Below are 22,005 nucleotides of genomic sequence, written 5' to 3'. Positions count from 1 at the left end.
TATCCCTCCCCACTGTGGACAGGAAACTGTTAAAAGAAGAATTTGCATAAGCAATAGGCAGCCACATATAAGATACTACACCTACCACAGTACCTCAGTTAATAAAAAGATGACACGGACATTTAATGATGCTTACACAAATGTATTTCTCTTTTCTACCCAAATAAGGGCGGGTTGCAGGGGTGCTGTCCTAATGACTACTGGAAAAGACTTTACCGTAAAGTAAAGTGGTCTTTCCCAGAACGTCATTTCGGACAGCACCCCTGGATGAGACGATGTACAAGAGATAAAGCCTTAGGGTGGGACCACAGCTTGAAAGTCTGTGAATCGATAGTATTCCTTTTTTTTCCTTTTTTTTGTGTGTGTATGTGTGTATGTGTGTCTGCCGTTTTGTCTAGAGGGTCGTCTAACTGACTCAAACAGCAGACCCCATTCACAAGGTACACCACATAACTTGATTTTGAAGAATTGTTCTCATTCCAAGTTTTTACCCATACACCTCTTCTGGCTGAATTAACTAATACCGTAGTTCTGGCCGTAAGTTTAACCGTATCATCTGAAGCGTCCACTAGATAATTGGAAGCATTCCAAACTTTAGGGAAATCATTCAAAATTTCCCAGAAATCCTCAAAAAAGTACGTCAGTTTTGTTTGATACCCTTGAAAAATATGGATCTAATTTAGGTGGGGTTCCCCAAAACCCTGATCTTCAGGAGAAAGATAATATTTAGATAATGATCTGGGCCAAAAAGCTCTTTTCCTAGATTATCCCACTCCTTAATCCTAATCTTAAAAGTAGCATGGACTGGAATAAGCAGAGAATGAGGATCTGCCAAACTCTCATATATTTGATCCAAAGGTGTCAAAGATTTCTGCTCAGACTTAACCAGCTGAGCGGTCTGGACGAGCTCAGCTCGTCCATTACCGCCAGAGGCTGCCGCTCAGGCCCTGCTGGGCCGATTTTAATGAAATAAAAAGCAGCACACGCAGCCGGCACTTTGCCAGCCGCGTGTGCTGCCTGATCGCCGCTGCAGCGCGGCGATCCGCCGCGTGCAGCGGCGAAAGAGGGTCCCCCCAGCCGCCCGAGCCCAGCGTAGCCGGAACAAACAGTTCCGGCCAGCGCTAAGGGCTGGATCGGAGGCGGCTGACGTCAGGACGTCGGCTGACGTCACTCCGCTCGTCGCCATGGCGACGAGGTAAGCGAAACACGGAAGGCCGCTTATTGCGGCCTTCCGTGTTACTTCTGGCCGCCGGAGGCGATCGGAAGAACGCCTCCGGAGCGCCCTCTAGTGGGCTTTCATGCAGCCAACTTTCAGTTGGCTGCATGAAATAGTTTTTTTTTTTATTTAAAAAAAACCCTCCCGCAGCCACCCTGGCGATTTAATCAGAACGCCAGGGTGGTTAATACCCATTGTCTCATGCATAGCCATTAGTAATTCTTTCATTAATTCAGAAAAAAAAAAATTCGGTTAGGGCTATGAAATGCGATCGCAACCGCATTTGCGATCCCAATCGCACTTCAATTTCCACTATGCGATTGAGCTACTATACTTATAGTACAGCTCAATCGCATACAAACGCAGGAGGATGTGCTTTGTCCAAATCGCATCGCAATCAGATTGCACTAATGGAAATTGCTGCTGCAGTTTCCATTAGTTTAACGTACCTCGCGATCAGAATCAAATCGTAAATCGCAGGGTAGTGAAAAAAAGGCCCTTAGTCAGTTTTACTCAAATCTTCCATCTAGTTTGATACATTTTCTCTGTGCAGAGAGAGTTATTATAAAGGAGGAAGCCCCAGCATTCCTTTACATGTGCATTTTTGTTTAAATTGCCTCTCCTTGCCCAGAATCTGTCTAGTTCTTCTAAACAATCTATTTAATTGGTGCAGCTTAGAAGAACTTCAAGAATATTACACATGCAGGCTTTCGGATGTGAAACTTATCTGAAAACAGGTACCCAAGGGGTTAAAAAACACAGCCTGGGTATTCTGGGATGCAGTTTGTTGTGCTCTCACTGCAGCTGCCTGGGAGGTCTGTCTCTCCATTAGCTTGCCTGTTATTGCTGGCTTATCGCCTTATCTAAACAGCCAGGGTTTCTCTTCTCACATTCGCTTGCTCTAATTTTTATGACTTAACCTTCAGTGACATGTGCTGTGATAATCTCCGCACAAGGCGGTAATTTCCCGCACCTGCTCAGGAATTATAGATTTTCATGCGAACACAGGTTTTGTGAATGCAAACTTTGCTAAATGGTCGGTAAAGTCAGCTGTTTTGGGCATTACCGCAGGCGGGAATGCTCTATGAATACAGGCCTGTCTGTTAGAAGTAGGAGGCATAGTCGGGGGTGCAGACAACATAGGAGATGATGGATTAGCTATAACAGGCAGATAAGCCATAGCACTACTAGTCCCAGGCCTATCTGAAGCAGCTGAGGCAGTAGAAGCAAATGCAGAATCTTTAAAGGATACCACAACTGACATGTGGCATAATGAGATAGACATGGGTATGTGCAGTGCCTAGCACACAAATAACTATGCTGTGTTCCTTTTTTTCTTTCTCTGCCTGCAAGAGGTAAATATAAGGTATGTAAGTGGCTGACTCAGTCCTGACTCAGACAGGAAGTGACTACAGTGTGACCTTCACTGATAAGAAATTCCAACTATAAAACGCTTTCCTAGCAGAAAATGGCTTCTGAGAGCAAGAAAGAGATAAAAAAGGGGGAATTTCTTATCAGTGAGGGTCACACTGTAGTCACTTCCTGTCTGAGTCAGGACTGAGTCAGCCACTTACATACCTGATATTTAACACTTTCAGGCAGAGAAAGAAAAAAAGGAACACAGCATAGTTATTTGTGTGCTAGGCACTGTACATACCCATGTCTATCTCATTATGCCACATGTCAGTTGTGGTATCCTTTAATTTCCTATTGCTGTGGACCTTCTCTGTACAATACTGGCACAATTTCCATTCAGAGTTGCTAATCCATGCTGACTGGACTGAGTAGAAGATTTGTCAGACTTTTCAACATTCTCAGTCTTATGTCTTTTGGGGTATAAAACATAAAAACGATAGCCAGCCATTAGACAAATCCCCCTATACATAACATACATCCAGCCAAGCAGAAGAAACATAACCACATCTACTTGCCAGAGAGGGATCCTGGGCAGATTTAGCAGATTATGCAGGAGCTGACCCAGAGGCGTCCTCCATGATCCCAGCCACAAACCAGAGTGCATCATGGACTCTACAAACTTATACCTGTGCTGCTGATTTGATGCAGCTGATCTAATTATGCATGCGGCCCCTGCCGGCTAAGCATATGCTTAATCAGCTTCTTACCTTACGGAATCATCTGTATGCTGATTCCTAATCACAGCCGCGGCCCCTGCCGCCCGGCTCAGACTTCAGATCATGCGGGACGCCAGCGCGTGACTACCTCCGGTTCAACCGGAAGTGAACTCTCTTCAATGCACGCACATGCGCGCATAAAGTTGCTGCCTCCAATGGAGAAGCCTCCTCCACGCTGCAGGGCTCAGACTGTTCACTGAACAGCGCTGCTTGGAGCCCTGGAAAACGCTGCCCCTGCCGCCTGACATGGATGGCACTCCTGGAAACCTCTCTCATGCATCCTGTCTGGGACAGGAAACTAAACTGAGGTACTGTGGTAGGTGTAGTATCTTATATGTGGCTGCCTATTGCTTATGCAAATTCTTCTTTTAACAGTTTCCTGTCCACAGTGGGGAGGGAGACAAGTCTCATCCAGGGGTGCTGTCCGAAATGACGTTCTGGGAAAATTAGATACTTACCTAAAGAGAGAGAAGCCTCAGGATCCTATTGAGCCTTCCCTTACTGCTCTCGTTGCTAAGCTTGGCTCCCCCCTGAAAATGAGTGACAAGGCATTGTCGCTAATCATATCGGAGAGCGCATCTCCTCTTCCTGCATCGTAGCCGCGCGAGCTCGCCTGCACAATAAGTCGGAGCCATGTGCTCCATGCTACTGCACACGCGGGCTTGCACAGCACAAGGGGGAACACAGCTCAGTAACGGGGAACTTCAGACCACAGAGAGAAGCCTCAATAGAATCCTGTATCATTTTGAACCCGAGCTTCGGATTCAGATTACTTTAACCTGCACAGTAGCACGGCTCCGGCTTGCTGCGCAGCCACGGGCGTACCCGTGCAGTCGCAGTACAGCCGTGCTCATGCATGAACAGTAGTATGGCAACAATGGGGGCTGGGAGAATGTGGGCAGCCTCTGCAGGACCCAGAGACTTCCCTCTTCTTAGGTAAGTATCACATTTTTTCTTTATATTTGCCTGCGGTACACTTTAACACTGAAATACAAAACTTCTAAAAACGACCCTACTTTTCATGCACAGGAAGCTCTCCTGGGAAGAAGAGGATAATTCTTTCAAAGGACTAATTCAAATGGGGCACTATATAATGGGGGACTATATTGAAGGAACACTATGTAATGTGAACAAAGGTGGCAAATGAATGAGGAAATGAGAATTATACAATGTACACTACAGGGGGACATTAGAAATGGGGGCAAAGGTGGATGCTTATCATAACAAGGCATCTATATGAGGAAGTGCTATGAGGACAACTCTATACATTGGCCACTATAAATGGTTGTACTGTAATGTCAAAATTCCTGTTGTCCACAAAGAAAAGTCTCTAATTGCGAAGTGATTAATATACAAAATCATCAACATGCAGTTTCTGTCCAAATTCACAATAAAAGAAATAATTTTAATTATTACCTGAACAAGGCAAGTGATGATTTATTCATTGGCTTAAGTGAGATTTTAGAAGAAAAATAATTTAACATCTGTATTCTGTGTCTAAATGGATCCCAGAAAGGCACCAGTACTTTGCTTACATCTCGATATAATGCTTATATAATAGAATGCTTGCTACTGAACAGATGATGCAACACTTCACAAAGACAGGGGAGCTGTACTCACGTGTCCAGCATACTGGGGTCAGTGAACACAGTAAACAGGTCTTTATCCTGCAGAACGCCTGTAAAATAACATTTTCTTCTGTAATCATTCTCTAATAACATTCCTGCAAAATGTTCACGACTACAGGACAAGAGTGCCCTCTTGTGGAAATTTTCTTAAACGACTAAACAATTCTATAAAGAGAACATTTTCTCTCATTTTATTTTATGTTACATCCCCAGAAAGGTTTTATAGCGGACTTGAACTCAGAACCTCCTCTCTGCTCTAAAAGATAAGCAACAGCAAACCCGCCCCCCCAAAAAACATTTTTTTTACAGCTGATACAAATCCTGCAATAAATCTGCAGTGTGTCTACGTCCTGCTTTCACGGAAGCAGACATAGGGTTAACATCCTGTGTTTAAAAATTAGCGGCTCTGCATAGCTGAGAGACCAAATTACAGTTGTGATCAGTCACAGTGGGAATTAGACAGACTAAACTTTCTAAATACATACAGGGTGCATTTCTCTATGTTTTCATTCAGTCATGTGCAAGAGTTCAGGTGCACTTTAATCAGTTACAACTAGCACTGTACATTCTGGGACTGGCGATGGGCTGAAGACCAGGACTTGTCACTCTGAAGATTTCATTTAGGTGGTGTAAAGTTAAGACTAGCCATCTGGAAATGAGGTTTTGTCAGAAAAATGGTTACAGTTAGCAAAGGTCAACGTATTTAGTGAAATCATTCCAGTCATCTTAATTCTAATACCATGTCAGTCTCCACAACAGCACAGGTCATGTGTTTTGGCTTTTTATCACTTTAGCTTAAAGAGACGTCCCCTGGGGGGTACTCAACTCGGAAGGGGGAAGCCTCAGGATCCTATTGAGGCTTCCCCTATCCTCCTCGGTCCCACGGTCCCAATGCAGCCCTCCAAAGCCGGCCCGACAGATTCAACAGCCTCAGTGTTCTCCCCAGAAATTTTTTCCAGCCGGGTGGCATGAAAAAGTAGCCGGGTGGGGGTGCGGAATTCAGGGCCGATGCAACTCTGCTTACCGCAAAGGTTGAGGAGGAAAAACGATGACAGCCGGTGCTTACCAAAATTAGCTGGGTGAAGCACCCCTGTAAAAGTGCCTGATTAGAACACTGAATATTTGTCACAGTTATAGTTGCATTTCATACTAGGGGTGATCATTGCATTTAATGTCGGTTAATTTTATATCATACAAGGGTGTTTGTTGCATTTCAAAAGGGGGGGGGGGGATTTTTGCTTTTCATATGGATGTTATTTGCTGCTGGTGTCGAGGGGTATTGCAGATAGTGTACAGGGGTCAGTATTATACTAAATTATCTGCAATACCGCTGGACCACAGCAGTAAACATCCATATGAAATTACATGCATGTGAACTCTGCAAGAATCACTCCCCACCCACACACTGCCCTTTCAAGCCGCCTGCACACACCTTCAACACAGGATCTGTGTTCCATATTTACTTTTTTGCATCAGTGGGCAACTTTTAACAGACTTTGCCCAACTACCACAACCAGATTTGCGCTTTTTACTGCTCTAGGCCAACTTTTTACAATTGTAAATCAAGTAAGGTATATCAGCACTTCTGACACAGACAGCATTCAGCACCATCCTCCATCTCCAGCAAGTCAGCTTATCTAAATTGCAGCTGACTGCAGTCATTGTTTGTTTGTTTTCCCAGGTCCCCTATAGCTTGAAAGCTCTGCAGACTGAAATATATCAGATAAAAACTGCTCCTGCTCATTAGTAGACACAGAGCTCTCATACCAGTTCCTGTGCAGTTCTCCCAGCATCAGAGCAGCTTGTATTGAAGAGAAGCTGGAGAAGGGGGGCGGGGCAGCAGAGCTCAATGCCGTGCACTGCCTGATCTTATCTGTGCACTGAGTCGGCCTCGGAGTGGATTCGGAAGGGATTGGACTGGCTGCTGACATTCATGCAGCCAGCCCAGGACAGAGGGAACACATTGGTTTCGCTGGGTGTGAGAGAATCTGCCCGCAGCTTCAGGCTTTCTCCACACAGAGAGCCTCCCTCTCCCCACACAGCAGTAGCCTGCCTGCACTACACTATCACACTAAATGTGTATATCCGGACAGCCGCCTCCACTAGCTGAGCTGCCTGCACGTTAACACATGTGAATGCATTGCAGACACAGGCAGCCAGCAAAGTGGGGCGGACTAGCAGAGTAGAAACACAGCACTAGGGAGAAGCTGAGTCTGACACTCTCCACGAGGGACTAGGAACTCGGCTCACTCCCGCAGTATGCAGAGCATGGTCCCGCCCCTTACAACCCGCCCAGCCAATCACTGTACCAGGAGGAGGTCACACAGGCAGGCAGAGAAGTCTCCTGCAGTGTATATAGCGGAGGCTTTCGGTATTGTCTGAGACGGCCGCTGATAGCAATGAAGTGCTCATGGCTGCAGTTTTACAGCACCACTTTTTTCTAGTTAGACGGGCAGGAAAGCAGGTGGGCGGGCATTCAAATCAGCCGGGCGGCCCGCCCACTTAATTAGGCCTGGGGAGAACACTGAGCCTGTTCAATATTTACCTTTCCAGGCTCCAGCGGGGGCGCTGTTTCGGCTCTTCTGACGGAGATAGGCAGAAATAGCCGATCTCCGTCGGGTCCGCTCTACTGCGCAGGAGACTTGCGCCTGTGCAGTAGAGCGGCCCGACAGAGATCGGCTATTTCCGCCTATCTCCGTGGGAAGAGCCGGCACTGCGCCTGCGCTGGAGCCAGAAGGTAAATATTTACATCGCCGCCGCTCCGGCAGGATTTTCGCCGCCACCATGGGACCGAGGAGGATGGGTGAAGCCTCAACAGGATCCGGACGCCTCCCCCACCCAAGGCGAGTTCCCCCCAGGGGAGGTTTTTTCGTTACAGATTTTCTTTAAAGGACATTTGAGGTGAAAATAAACTGATGAGAAAAACAATTGCATCTATCCTCCTCCTAAAAATGACTTTTTCAGATATCCCAGTTTTATTTTATATTTAAAACTATTTTTTAAGATTTTACTGTTTAATTGTCTCTGCTTAATGACACCTTCCTTGAAGTATGCCGGAGCTTAAATCTATGAATTATTGACCCTATTTATCTCTTTCCTGCTCTCAGAAGCCATTTACTGACAGGGAAGTGTTTTTTTGGCTGTAATTACTTATAAGTGAGGGTTATGCTATAGTATGACCAAGTCTGACCCGGACAGAAACTGTCACTTACATACCTGATGTTTAACGCTTTCAGGCAGGAAAAGAAAAAAGGTAACACAGCATAGTTATTTGTGTGTTTGGCACTGTACATACACATGTCTATCTCATCATGTCACCTCAGTTGTCCTTTAAATTAAGGCGAACTGAAAATGTTATGAAATAATTATATGTGTGGTACTGTACTAATAATGGTAAATAAAACATTAGTGTGGGAGGGGGGGGATTGGGGGTGTGTGGGTGTGTGTGGGTGGGGGGGGGGGCGGTTACGACGACGATGATCACATGCACTTCGCGGCACCGATTTTCATCCGATTAGATTATAATAACCAGATAGAATGGTCAATCAGCCGCCAATTCGCCTTATGTGTGGCCCCCTTTAGTAGGACTAGTGCTATATGTATCTGCTGTATGTTTATCTCAAACTCTGTTGAGATACCCTTCAACTTACCCATGGCCACAGGATCTGAGCTTAGACCAGGCGTAGCTATAACTATTTGCTCTAAGGACTCGCGGCTCCCAAGTAACTTGAACACCTAAAATAAAAGACAAGTCAGCAGTGGCAGCTATACTTTCCGATAAATACCAATATTTCAAGAGCAAACTAGAAAAATGTTTCTGCATTTATATGGGATCAAATATAGCCCACTTTGAAAAAATTGCTTTGAAACTGTGCCTTGTTCAATGTTAGGTTTAACTAGGCTTTAAAGGGACACTTAAGTCAAACAAAAAAAATGAGTTTTACTCACCTGGGGCTTCCAAAAGCCCCCTGCAGCTGTCCGGTGCCCTCGCCGTCTCCCTCCGATCCTCCTGGCCCCGCCGGCAGCCACTTCCTGTTTCGGTGACAGGAGCTGACAGGCTGGGGATGCGAGTGATTCTTCGCGTTCCTGGCCACAATAGTGCCATCTATGCTGCTATAGCATATATCATATAGCAGCATAGAGGGTGCTAATGTGTCTGGGAATGCGAAGAATCACTCGCGTCCCCAGCCTGTCAGCTCCTGTCACCGAAACAGGAAGTGGCTGCCGGCGGGGCCAGGAGGATCGGAGGGAGACGGCGAGGGCACCGGACAGCTGCAGGGGGCTATTGGAAGCCCTAGGTGAGTAAAACTCATTTTTTTTTGTTTGACTTAAGTGTCCCTTTATAGGTTTGTCCACTTGTTAACTTTGTGCCCACACACAGATATCTTGGAAAATGACTTGGGAACTAAACACTTTATTGTAATGGGACAAAGCCCACATTTCCTATACACAGCATCTAGCACTATCTTTTCCTTGTTAGTCACAATTCTTTCTGCCTCCCAATTTTCACACTTGGTTAAAGAAGCGGTCTATCACACTAAAGGGTCCACCGTTAGATTTGTGAAGCAGCAAAGGCCACTGCAAGTGTGTTGAGAGTAAATTAAGAATAAACTAGTTCCGTCTGCCTTCAGAGTCAAGCTGTGATTTCCGCGACTTTTTACAATCCTTTTGTGGATTAATTCCTACAGTGCTGCATTATATAGCCATTCGGGAGAACAGAAAGTGTATAGGTAACTTTTCTCTAGCAGAAGGTTTTCTGATTAAGCAGTGATTGTCCTAGCTCCCAACAACATTCTATAGCCCAAGCAGCCATTGCCATAATAAGGGGTCATCATAAGGGTGAGATGAGGGAGGAAAGTGGAGCACACTCACGCAAACACAGGGAGTACATACAAACACAGATAGTTTTCAGGCTGATATTTGAACCCTGGGCTCTACTGCTGCAAGACCACAATGGACTATTATGTCACCATGCAGCCCTAGGACTTAATTAAATGGTAGTAAAAATGATTTTTCCCAGTTCAGTTTGAAATCAATTATGCATATAAAAAGGCATGTAATCTCAAAGACATTGTTTTCTTCAACCATGAAATCAGTTCATTTCATGTACTTTCTAAAGTGTGTCCTGACCAGAAAAACCCCAGTACCTGCTATATCCCTGCATCAGTAATCTGCTGCACAGAGCAGAAAACATTGCAGCTCTGGTGTAATCACCTGCAGCAATCAGCAATACCAAGATTCCCAGGCTATTAAAATGCAATTACACTCAAAGTACCCTCAATTGAAGCACTAGCAGCCAGGCACGCTATATTTCCCACCATACACCAGGAATGCACTGGACTCGCAGGCACTTTGAGCTGCAGCCATGTGGCAGTGACAGCTGCAAGATGGGTGCCTGCGTGGAGACGGAGGCTGTAGGCAAGTTAGTTTAATGCCCCCCCCCCCCCCTTCCACAAAGTAGGCATAATTTACAATCATCCATTGGGGGAGGTTGGGTTAAAATATTTTTATATAAGAATTGCACAGTTCCCTTCAATACAATTGCAATTCTCTTAGGTACACTTGCAAACAGAGGCTGAAGTTTCTAGTGAAGTAAGTTGTTTCAAGCCTCCTGGAGTATCTGCAGTAGTTTGAATGCAGACTTTGGGTGTCATACTAGCAGATGTCAATGTAAATAATAACAGATTGGTTTATATATGCAGGCACACAATACTCACAGCATCACGGTAGGCGGAGCTTGTATGCAGGGCTGTGTGCAGAGCCCGAAACTCACGCCCAGCAGCTACTTTGTCTACAGGTTCTAAGAGAGAAAAAGTGAAAAAACAATATTAGCACACTTGACATTAAATCTTAACTAAAACCAAAATCAGACAAAGCAAATAAATAAAACCAGTGCACAGAAGTAAAGTGGTGGCCAGAATACCTGTTTCACTGGCCATATAACGGCAGTACAGCTTCATTCCTTCAGCAGGTGGGTGGGTAAAGTCCTGCGTGATCATGTGACACTCAAAGTAGATAGCCCACTACATTTGTAGTTTACATGAAACAGCAAGCAAAGCTACACAAAATATGTTTCCATCTTAAAAGTTAATTTAGAAAAGGAATACTTATAATTTACAGCAGTCACCACAGTGGTAGGAGAGATGTAGTGCAACCAGAGAAGAGGACCCAATGACAGACAGGTGATTCTGCACCACTGGTGGCTGCTCAGTATTATAGGAGGAGGGATGGGGAAAACACACCAGCTACACAATGTCACAATACATGTTTACCATGTATAATCACTCTGTGATGACTGCTATCCAATCACAGTAATCAGTATAAAGAATAGGGAAAGGACGGCTCTGTTCCTCAAGAGGCCAGAACCGTCCGGTCCCGAGAGGGTTAATGGTTCAAACCAAAGTACTGTTGACCTTTACAAGAGGGAAGACGTCACCACAAAACATCTAGAAATCAACATTCCATGATCAAAGAAAGAAATAACCTGCTGAAATATATCATTCTGGTGATGTTTACAAACCTATTTTAAAGCTCTGGACCACTGTTAGTTATTATCCTAAAAGGAAAACGTTTGAAGCAGTGGTGAATGTTCTCAGGAGGTCCAGCCTTCTTACGGTATGCTCAAGTCCCCAAAGAATCCCAGATGAACCATTCCCCAATGAGCCCCGTTAAATGAGGTCATCACGTGTACATGCAAGCATGAGCTTAGACATGGCACAGGGTAGCAGGGACAGCAACATGCATTATGGAGGATCGGGGGAAACCTTCCCTCTACATTGGTAAGTTGCTACCTGCCTCACTACAGGTATGTGATGTAACAAAGAATTACCCACCAGGTCGAGGTTGTGGTTCAGGCCATGCTCTGCGCAGAATATGAACAGTGCTTCCAGACTGGACACCATAAAACTCCAGAGTCTGATCATCTCTCAGACGCCTCCCACAGTGGATGAGATCTGGGGTAATACAAAATAAAGGAATAGACATCAATTAATAACACAGTAAACATTGCTGCTTCCTGTTAATAAAGAGCTCAATGGTTTATATGGTTCAATGGGCGCATTCACCCTATGGGCTTGATTCTCTAAAGCGCGATAACTGCTATCACAGCTTTAGAGAATCAAGCCCTATGTGAGTTGCAGTGAATTGTGACTCACTGCACATAGTGTGCATTTTACATGAGAACATGAAAGTCCATAGACTTTCATTTTATCATTCACACTGCAGCAGTGAGTTGCTGTGTAATGCATTTTAACTCGTTGGGAGTTAAAACTTATGGAAATGCGTGGAAATGCACAGCAACTCACAAACCCATTCATATGTTTTGTATTCATGCATTTCAACTCACTGGCTAGTGTGAATGAGCCCTAATGGATTCCCTGCTAAGCATAGGATCTGTTCAGACAGATGGCTTCTGTTCCAACAGACACAAGAGTCATCGGTGAATGAGTGTTCATGGGGACAGCGTATCTACTGTACCGTGCACGGCAAGAATCTGTGTGAACCTTATGGTGCCCATACATGGTACAATAAAAAACTTTCAATTTTTCCATTTATTCAACCAAAATGTTTGAATCAAAAATAATCTTTTTTTTGATCAAGAAAAATGAACGATTATCATGTTTGTTCAATAAAAATCCAATGGGACATGTTGGAAAAATCTTTATATTCAATTTAACTGAATAATAGAACAAAGTTATCTAATCGGAAAAAAATTGTACCATGTACGGGCACCATTAGTCAGTGGGTTACAGTAAACAAAACTGTTGCAAAGGTATCTACAAATTTCCTACAAAGAACGATAACTGAGTTGTCTTTGTTTCTTCAAATCATCTATCTTAACCACTTTAGCCTTCAGTTGTTTTTCACCTTATGCATCTGAGCAATTTTCACCTCCCATTCATTCGCCAATAACTTTATCACAATGAATTGATCTAGATCTTTTTTTTCCACCACCAATTAGGCTTTCTTTGGATGGTACACTTTGCTAAGAATTGTTTTTTTCTAAATGCATTTTAAATTGGAATATTAAAAAAAAATAATTATTTCTCAGTTTTCGGCCATTGTGACTTTAAAGTAATACATGCTACCATAATTAAAACCTACGTATTTTATTTGCCCATTTGTCCCGGTTATTACACCATTTAACCACTTGCCGACCAGTGGCTTTCTGGCTGATCTGTGCTGCGTAGGCTCTCCAGCCCGCAGCACAGATCAGTATTATGCCAGGGCGATCAGACTTACCTCCTTTTTTTCCCCACTTTTTTTTGTCCTGCTTGGGGGGTCTGATCGCCGCCGGCTCTCTGCGCTTTGCGGGGGGGCTCTTCATAGCCCCCCTCCGCAGCGTTTTCAGCTCTCCGTCCCTCTCCCTTCCCCTCTGAGCTGCGCAGGACGGATATCCGTCCTGCGCATTGTAGGATAGGCTTCAGCCTATCAAATGACGGCGATCCCCGGCCAATCAGAGGCCGGGGATCGCCGATCTGCCTTACGGCGCTGCGGCGCAGCAGCGCCGAATGATGTAAACAGCGGGGATTTCTTCCCCGCGTGTTTACATTTTGCCGGCGAGCCGCGATCGGCGGCTCTCCGGCTGTTCACGGAGACAGCCTCCGTGAACGGACATGGAAAGGCCGCTCGAACGAGCGGCCGTTTCCATGGAAACTTGCAGACAACCAGTTTACGCCAATCGGCGTTAGCTGGTCGTCAAGAGGTTAAAATGATGTCCCTATCACAATGTATTTTTTGGAGCTTGGGAGGTAAACAGTTAATTTTAAATGTAATTTATTGTGTTTATTAAAAAAAATTGCATGTAGATGTAGTTTTACAATTTGGCCACAAGATGGCCTCAGTCATTTTTTTTTCCCATCCTGTAAACGAGCGTTCTCGCTAACAGGAAGTGTAGGGAGGACATGATTTTTTTTTTCTTTTTCAGAAAGATCTCGGCTTCTCATATAAGCCGTCAGTCTGTGTAGCGGAGACTTAAATCAATGAATGGGAACCAATGTTCCCATTCATTGATCTCCAGGCTAACGGACGGTGTCACGGAGCGCGCAGCAGCAGCAGCCTTTTGGACGTAGCAGCTACATCTAAAAGGCTGAAATGGTTAAAGCATACGTGGACTCCGAACTTCCTCTCTACGCTAAAAGATAAGCAACAGCATAACAGCCTTTAAAGAAAAAATATTTGTTACAGCTAATACAAATCCTGCAATAAATCTCCAGTGGGAATACTTCCTGCTTTCATGGAATCAGACATATTGTTAACATCCTGTGTTTACAAATTAACTTCTCTGCCGTGGCAGAGGAGATTCCTGAGCTGAAACAGTTGGGAGATCAAATTTCACTGGTGATTAGTTACAAAGGAGGGGGAATTAGACAGACTAAACTCTCTAAATACATACAGGGTGCACTTCTCTGTTTCATTCGGTCCTGTGCAAGAGTTCATGTCAACTTTAAGAAATACATGGGAACTGCAAGCTTTCAAACATAGCTATTTAAGTAGCAAGTTAAGAAAACCATACACTTACAGATTGTCACTCAAAGTGGTCAAACGACAGATCCCTCTCATATCAGAATCTGATCAGAAAGGAATCAATCTGGTAGACTCCTTCCACATTCCACACGCTACACAAAGATTTTTAACCTCCTTGGCGGTAATCCCGAGCTAGAGTCGGGGCGGAAAACCGCAGCTAAGAGCGGTAATCCAGACCTCTGCTCGGGGTAGTTACCGGAGGCTGTATGCAGAGCAATGTGCGCAGCGGGAGTGTTTCTACATACCTCCTGGGGATCCTGACGTCGGCTGGCATTCTTCTTCCTCTCCTCCGGGGCTCTTCTTCCCGCTGGTGAGATCGCCGGCTGTCGTCATGACGACAGCAGTCAATTTCACTTTTAGAATTGCAGCACCACCTGGAGGATGGAGGCATAACTGCAGGGCTGGAGCCAGGGAAGTGAGTGATTTAAAAACTTCTGCAGATCTCCCTGGCAGCATGATTTTTTTTTCAGGTTTTAGGGGCTGAAAGGGTGCAAAAAAATTGCACCGCTTTTAGACCCTAAAATCCGGAAAGAATCATACCGCCAAGGGGGTTAATAGATTTCATAAAAAAAAAAAAAAAATCTATCGAACCACAGTGTTGCATTGCTCGATGCAGTACAATGCTATGTGCAATCAATCTACCACCGCTCCCAATCTATATTTCCTCCCTTGTACGGTTGATGAATTAGATCGATTTTTGGACAAAAATCGATCTGATGGGTGACCAACATACAATCTCATCATTGTAAACGGATTGTCTTCATCCATCGGGAATACATATTGGCTTGTGGCTTCAAGGCATCAACTTTCAGTAAACAATAAGTATGAATGAAATGTACATTGAGCAATATACATAAATATAAAATACAAGGTAAAAGTAGTGTAGAGGCCTCACCAATGAGCTCTGGGTCAGGAAGTGACTCTGGCAGGGTGGCAGTTATAAGCTGCTTAACAACTGATACACGATGGCCACATAGCGAGTTCCCGTCACTCGCAGACTCTACTGGGAGGCGGACGATGGATTTTGGGGAAAGAGGCTGATCTGCCAGCTGGACACATATATGGAGCTCCGACATGATTAGATGTATCCTGGCTGCTGAAGAAAGAAAAGTAATAAAAGCTACACTGACCAATTAAAAAAAAAAAAATGCACGACAAGAAATCATAAACAAAACAATCATGACACACTTCACTGTTCAAGCTTTTTCAATCAACATATTATGATGCTTTTCACTAAACCTTTTATGTATTCAGCAGCTGTAAAACGGATGAGTCTATCACCACTATCACCAAGGACATTGAATCTCTAAGGTGACAGACAATTTATAGCAGTAAGATGTTCCGTGTTAACGTATTTTCTGAAGCAATTTATCTGTAATATAGAAAAGTGGAGCTGCTATAGCAGGCTTGTTTTTGAAGCTGCATACTGGAGGAAAAAAAAAGGAAGAGTGCTCTGACCAAGTTCACCTGAATATATATACTGGCTGCCTAAGGGCCCGTTTCCACTAGTGCCGCGTGCGGCTGTGAGACGCGCTGCGACACTTCCTGGCCTGCAGGAACGCTGACGAATCCCATAAGCCGTGCCATGCACAGCTATGGGATTCGCAGCCTCCTCCACAGAAACTGATGGCAATGTCGGCCGAATCGCTAAGGTAAGCGATTCGGCCGGTGGCACCATTGTTTCCTATGGCAGCGTTTCCCCGCGCGATTTGCCTGCGGGTAAACTCTGCAGATTCGCCCCGGTTTCCGTACTAGTGGAAACGGGCCTTTGTTGCCTACTGACTAATATAAAATGGCATAGCATTTGCTGATAGCATCTGCTTGCCAGAATATGCAGGGTCTAAACCGACTCCCTACATCCCTGCAGGAGTTGGCTCACACAAAATACTTTGCATCTCAACAGGGATGCCGCGTGTAGGCCTGCTTGTACCCCCTATTAGCAAATGCTATGCCATTTTAAATTAGTCAGTAGACAATTAGGCAGCCAGTATATATCCAGGTGAACTTGGTCAGAGCACACACTTTTTCTATAGAAAAATAATTGTATCTATCCTTCTTCCAAAAATGACTTTTTTAGATATCCCACAGATTCATTTTATATTTAAACCTAGTTTGTAAGTTTTTACTGTTTCATTGTCTCTGCTCAATGACACCTTCGTTGAAGTATGCTAGAGCTCAAATCTATGAACTAATGACCCTTTTTTTTAATCTCTCTCCTGTTCTAGGAAGCCATTTACTGACAGGAAAGTATTTTATGGCGTCAATTAGTTATCAGTGAGGGTTATGTTATACAACCCGGTCCCGAGCCAGATAGAAACTGTCACTTGCATACCTAATGTTTAACTCTTTCAGGAAGAAAATGAAGAAAAGGAACACAGCCTAGTTATTTGTGTGCTTGGCATTGTACATACTCTTGTCTATTTCATTATGTCACATGTCACCTTGGTTTTCCTTTAAGAAGCTCCATTCCTAAAGTCTACACTGGCACCAAGCATTGGTGTGGTAATTCCCTGACTGCATACTCCAGGAATGAAGCTCACCAATACAAAAACACCAGCTGTGTGTGAAAAACATCCAAACCCAAACAGAAACACTAGCAGTTAGACCAGAATAAGGAAAACAGCTCTGGAGAGAGCAGGGTAGAAAACAAGGCGGGAATAGCAGTTCTACCCTGACAGGTTATTTTTAAGTACAGGTGTACATAGCTTAAGAACCACTTCTACATGATAAAGCCTTTTCCTGTATGACCTAATTCATCACTGCACTGATCCCCCACATGCCACTCCAAGCAGGGCTGTGGAGTCGGTACAAAAATCCACTGACTCCGACTCCTCCGTTTAGGATGCCACCGATTCCGACTCCTCTAATTTGCATATTACAATTTTGTTGATTGAAAGTATGTAACATGAAATTCGTCTCTTAACTGCCAACGCTTAGGAATTTTAAAAGACAACTGAAGTGAGAAGGATATGGAGACTGCCATACTTATTCCCTTTTGTCATAGACTAAAACGGAGCAGTGCTTTTCAGTGCTGCTAGATTTGAGCGCAGCCAGCGCCGCCATAGACTGTAATGGGAATCAGTCTATAGCGGCGCTCAGTGAGCAAGGTCAGCTCCATCAGAAGACGGAGCCGAAGTTGCTTAAAAACACAATAATTCGGCCTCCAGCAATCGCTGGAAGCCAAATTATTTCATTCCCCCACTATCAATGGTGGCCTGGAGGGGGAATAGTAATTAACTCAGCCGGAACTTGTGCAGAAGCAGGATCTGCCATATACCGGCTGTATCCTGCGCCCAAGTCTACCGGCGCCGATTTCAAATGTACGCGACTAAAACTAGTCCTTGGTAAGAGTACTTGTAAAAAGGTACAGACCGGAACAAAGAACATCTATCAGGCCCAAATTTGCCCAAAAAAAAACTCATTGGATATCATTCATAAAGCATTTCCGCATGCTGAAATGCTGAAAACAGCTGACTTTACCGAGCATATAGCAAAATCTCCATTCATAAAGGCTCTTTCCGCATGAAAAGCTGACATTACTGAACAGTGCGATAAATCACCACCTTGTGCGGTGATTATCGTAAAAAAATGTCAATTCATAATTACCGCAAGCGGTATGAGGACGGGAAATACCGCTACCTTGGATGTGGCGAGAACCATGCTGAGTTAACCCCCTTACCGTTCCAATTATTTTGGCAAGGGGGCGGCGCAGCACTTTTACATTTATTTTTTTTGCATTTATGTAGCGAGCCCAGGGCTCGCTACATGATAGCCGCTGACAAGCGGCATCCCCCTACGTAGTCTGATCGCCGGCGCTGTTTGCAAGCAAGAAATCCCATTCAGAACTGGATTTCCTGCAGGGCTTCCCCCGTTCGCCCCGATTAACCCCTCAGCGCTGCCTGGCACTGATTGGCCAGGCTGCGCAAGTGGTCTGGAGGGGGGGGGATGGCGCAGCGGGTAGCGGCGAATCGGCAGCGATCGAGACATGCACGCAGCTAGCAAAGTGCTAGCTGCAAGCAATAAAAAAAATTTGTGAAAATCGGCCCAGCAGGGCCTGAGCATTCCTCCTGCGCAGGTTACCCCGAGCTCAGCTCGGGGTAACCGGCAAGGAGGTTAATGTAGACACAAACCTCCCAGGCAGCTGCAGTAGAGTGGAACACGGAGAAATGTATCAACTCAGCAGCTTCCTGTGTTTCCGCAAGCTTACCGCCTGCCTACCGCCAGCCTAGTTCGGGAAATCTCCGCACTGCTATCGCAACTGTGCACTTTTTCATGAATGACCACACAGAAGTCTAAAATACCGACAGCAGTGTTTTCCCGCACTGATTCTCATTACCGACAACACTTTTATGAATGATACCCAATGTGTATTCCCAGCATAACAGAACGGTTGCCCTTATTCATGCCACCACAAAGCCTTGCTGCACAATGAAGACCACGAAAGGCAATATGCCCTGAAAGTGTCAGATTATTGCTCATCACAAATGTACATTAACCGCATTTGCTTGCTAATAGCAACCGCCATGCGGAGCAGTGCTTTTCAGCACTGCTAGATTTGGGCGCAAAGAAAATTCTTGGGGTGCGCTCGGGTATGGATGAAATTACTATACCCTCATAGAGGGGAGCCAACCTCTGACCGAGAAGTCATAAAGTACAAAAAAAACATTCAGAGGATGTCTACAAAAGGTAACAAATTTTATTTGAACACGTATCATGAACAGCCCATTAAACAACCCTTATCCCCCCTTAAAAACACGACCGTGTTACCTAGTCAGCTTACCTCACACCCTTCCACCCACACGACTCACACAACATCAATGAGGTACGAGCAATTTGGGGAGTCACCCCACTCTATGCTCAAAGTCCACTGGATCGTGATCCTTCGTATGTTGGTAATTGAGATTTATAGAGGGTGATACATGCCGCTTTGAATAACAACTAGAGCACTTCCCTTCTGGCCAAGAGTTCAATAACAAGGTGTCTATAGTATAGAGCAAACAGAGTAATACACCGTGGCACCCAATAGTTGTCCATGAAATAACAGTAGCATCACAGTAATGTCACTTCCATAGCAAGCCTGCCAAATGAATAAACACTGTTGCCACCGGTCAACACAGGTTTTAACTTGGAGGGTTAAGCTCTAGGACCTAGATATCAGGCAATCCATATCTCATACTCGGCATTTTCCACAAGCTCAGTCGCAGCCTTGAACAGCGATGCCTTTACTATGCCTCAGCTTGTTGTCATACAGATGCAAAGTCATGCATGTTAGTGAAGCCTTGAGCAGAATGTAACATTGCCCGGTCGGGCTCTCACCCCTCAGATTGTGCTGTTTTCATCCTGGATACTCAGCATGAGTCCACGGTTCCCGGCTCCTCCGGTCTCTCTATGCTCTCCACTAAACGAAACTCACGGCAGGTTAATTCACTAGCGTTCAGCGTGCGCCGCTATGCAGTGTGCAGAGTCAGCCATTGGTCACATCCGTGTCACGTCCAGTGCGCCATAGACTGTAATGGAAATCAGTCTATAGCGGCGCTAAGTGAGTAACGTCGGCTCCGTCAGAAGACGGAGCCGAAGTTGCTTAAAAAAACACAATAATTCGGCCTCCAGCAATCGCTGGAAGCCGAATTATTTCATTCCCCCACTATCCATGGCGGCCTGGAGGGGAAATAGTAAATAAAATGGCCCAGACTTGTGCAGAAGCAGGATCAGCCGCGTACATTTGAATACGGCGCTGGTAGACTTGGGCGCAGGATCCAGCTGTTAAATGGCTGGTCCTGCTTCTGCACAAGTCCGGGGCGTTTTAATTACTATTCCCCCTCCAGGCCGACATGGATAGTGGGGGAATGAAATAATTCAGCTTCCAGCGATTGCTGGAGGCCGAATTATTGTGTTTTTTAAGCAAATTCGGCTCCGTCTTCTGACGGAGCCGACCTTCCTCACTGAGCGCCGCTATAGACTGATTCCCATTACAGTCTTTGGCGGCGCTGGCTGCGCCCAAATCTAGCAGCGCTGAAAAGCACTGCTCCGGGATCAGCCATATAGCAGCTGTACAATGGAAATAGCTGGGTGAACAGCATCACAGGCCTAACAAGCCTGGAAGGTAGCCGGTGCCAAGTCTCAGCTGGATTGCTCACACAGCTTGCAACCTTGCATAAAACAAAAAAAGAGATGGCACACCACTGGCTGCAAAATTATTGCTACAAACCTTTGCTATAAACCTTCGTTTTTTAACACCTGAGGAAGGTTTATCCGTAACATGTAGTGTTTTTGTCCACTTAATACAGCAATAATTATGCAGCCAGTGGTGTGGCGTCTCTTTTTTTGTTATATACCGGCTGTATCCTGCGCCCAAGTCTACCGGCGCCGATTTCAAATGTACTCCCGCCATGTGCTCTTCAATTGTCAAAGGCGCCTATGTAAGTGATATGCACAAGCTACAGCGAGAAATCAAGGCCACAGCGATGATTATGGGATGGGTCGGGATGGACCCCCGATCCCCCCAAATCTGTTGACCTCCTTCACTACTCCAGAGCCGTCAGGATTGCAAACGATACATTCCACTCTGGCAACCACTAACTCAACCTTCTACCATCTGTTTGCCAGTTCAGGACCATCATCACCAAGACTCCCAGGCACAGGAACTCTTATTTCCCCCAAGCTGTCCTTGCTCTCAACTCAGGCCTACCCCCTATCGCCACCCAAACAGCAATCCGAAATGGTGTGCCCATATCATCATGTACACCATATGATCTTCTCTGTTGTTTGAGCTGGCTGTGCCACAAATCATTTATTTAATGTTTCTCTGCATTTGGCGAATACATCTAATCCTGATTCTGAAATACTGCTCTGTTTTGTTCACTGGTAAACCACTGCACGGAGAGATATACAAAGCTGTATTTTCCATGAAATATGTAATATTCACAGATTTTCATCAACATACGCAGCTGAACTACTAGTAGGTGAAAAAAATGTAAGAGTAAGGGGAGAGCAGAGACATAACATTACACTGGCTAATTAATATTGACCTACATGATCCTCTCACTAAACAAAATAGTGCGCTGTGCTTTACAGAATACATTTCACAACATACACACAACATAACAAACAGCACAAGACCATTACATACCTCACCGCTAAGTACTTCCTTTATTTATGGTTCAATCGGAAGTGACGGAGTAGCGCTGCAGTGCCAGAACAAACTACATGCCCCATCATGCATTGCGCTACTATCATCCGCCTACTTTGTACACCGTGACCGTATTACAGTCAGTAGCCATTTTGCTGGAAATGATTGGCGTCGCTTGTATTATATTATCCGTGAAAATAGCCTCGTGTTACTTGCACTGCTGTGGTGTGTAGCTGAGTAACTGGTAATAGCAGATACTAAGGCGGCCCACCAAAATAGGGTCTGGTCGGTGAGACACTAATGCAATGCCAATTTTATGCTACATAAAAGTGCAGCAGCCGTTCCCCAAATAACTAAACTTGTCAATATGAACTG

The 22,005-nt window shown here is 45.0% G+C and overlaps 1 protein-coding gene across 2 annotated transcripts in view; it reads right to left on the bottom strand.

Moving 5' to 3' along the window:
* The window catches only part of UBL7 (ubiquitin like 7), a 46,710-nt gene extending 24,996 nt beyond the window's left edge, over positions 1-21,714 (bottom strand). Inside the window, exons 1-6 of one of the 2 annotated variants that reach the window (XM_068275732.1) lie at positions 21,631-21,714; positions 15,397-15,597; positions 11,810-11,929; positions 10,694-10,776; positions 8,627-8,711; positions 4,969-5,026 (exon numbers count right to left, since the gene is read on the bottom strand). In XM_068275732.1, coding sequence (XP_068131833.1) covers positions 4,969-5,026; positions 8,627-8,711; positions 10,694-10,776; positions 11,810-11,929; positions 15,397-15,577 — 527 coding nt within the window. In that variant the 5' untranslated portion in view covers positions 15,578-15,597; positions 21,631-21,714. The remainder of the gene's footprint in view (positions 1-4,968; positions 5,027-8,626; positions 8,712-10,693; positions 10,777-11,809; positions 11,930-15,396; positions 15,598-21,630) is intronic. The other variant, XM_068275733.1, reaches the window with a different exon arrangement.
* Positions 21,715-22,005: the final 291 nt, after the last annotated feature.

This window comes from Hyperolius riggenbachi, chromosome 3 (assembly GCF_040937935.1).
Source record: "Hyperolius riggenbachi isolate aHypRig1 chromosome 3, aHypRig1.pri, whole genome shotgun sequence".
Lineage (NCBI taxonomy): Eukaryota > Metazoa > Chordata > Amphibia > Anura > Hyperoliidae > Hyperolius > Hyperolius riggenbachi.
Note: the sequence above shows the minus strand (reverse complement) of the source record. Positions and strands in the feature narration are given on the sequence as shown.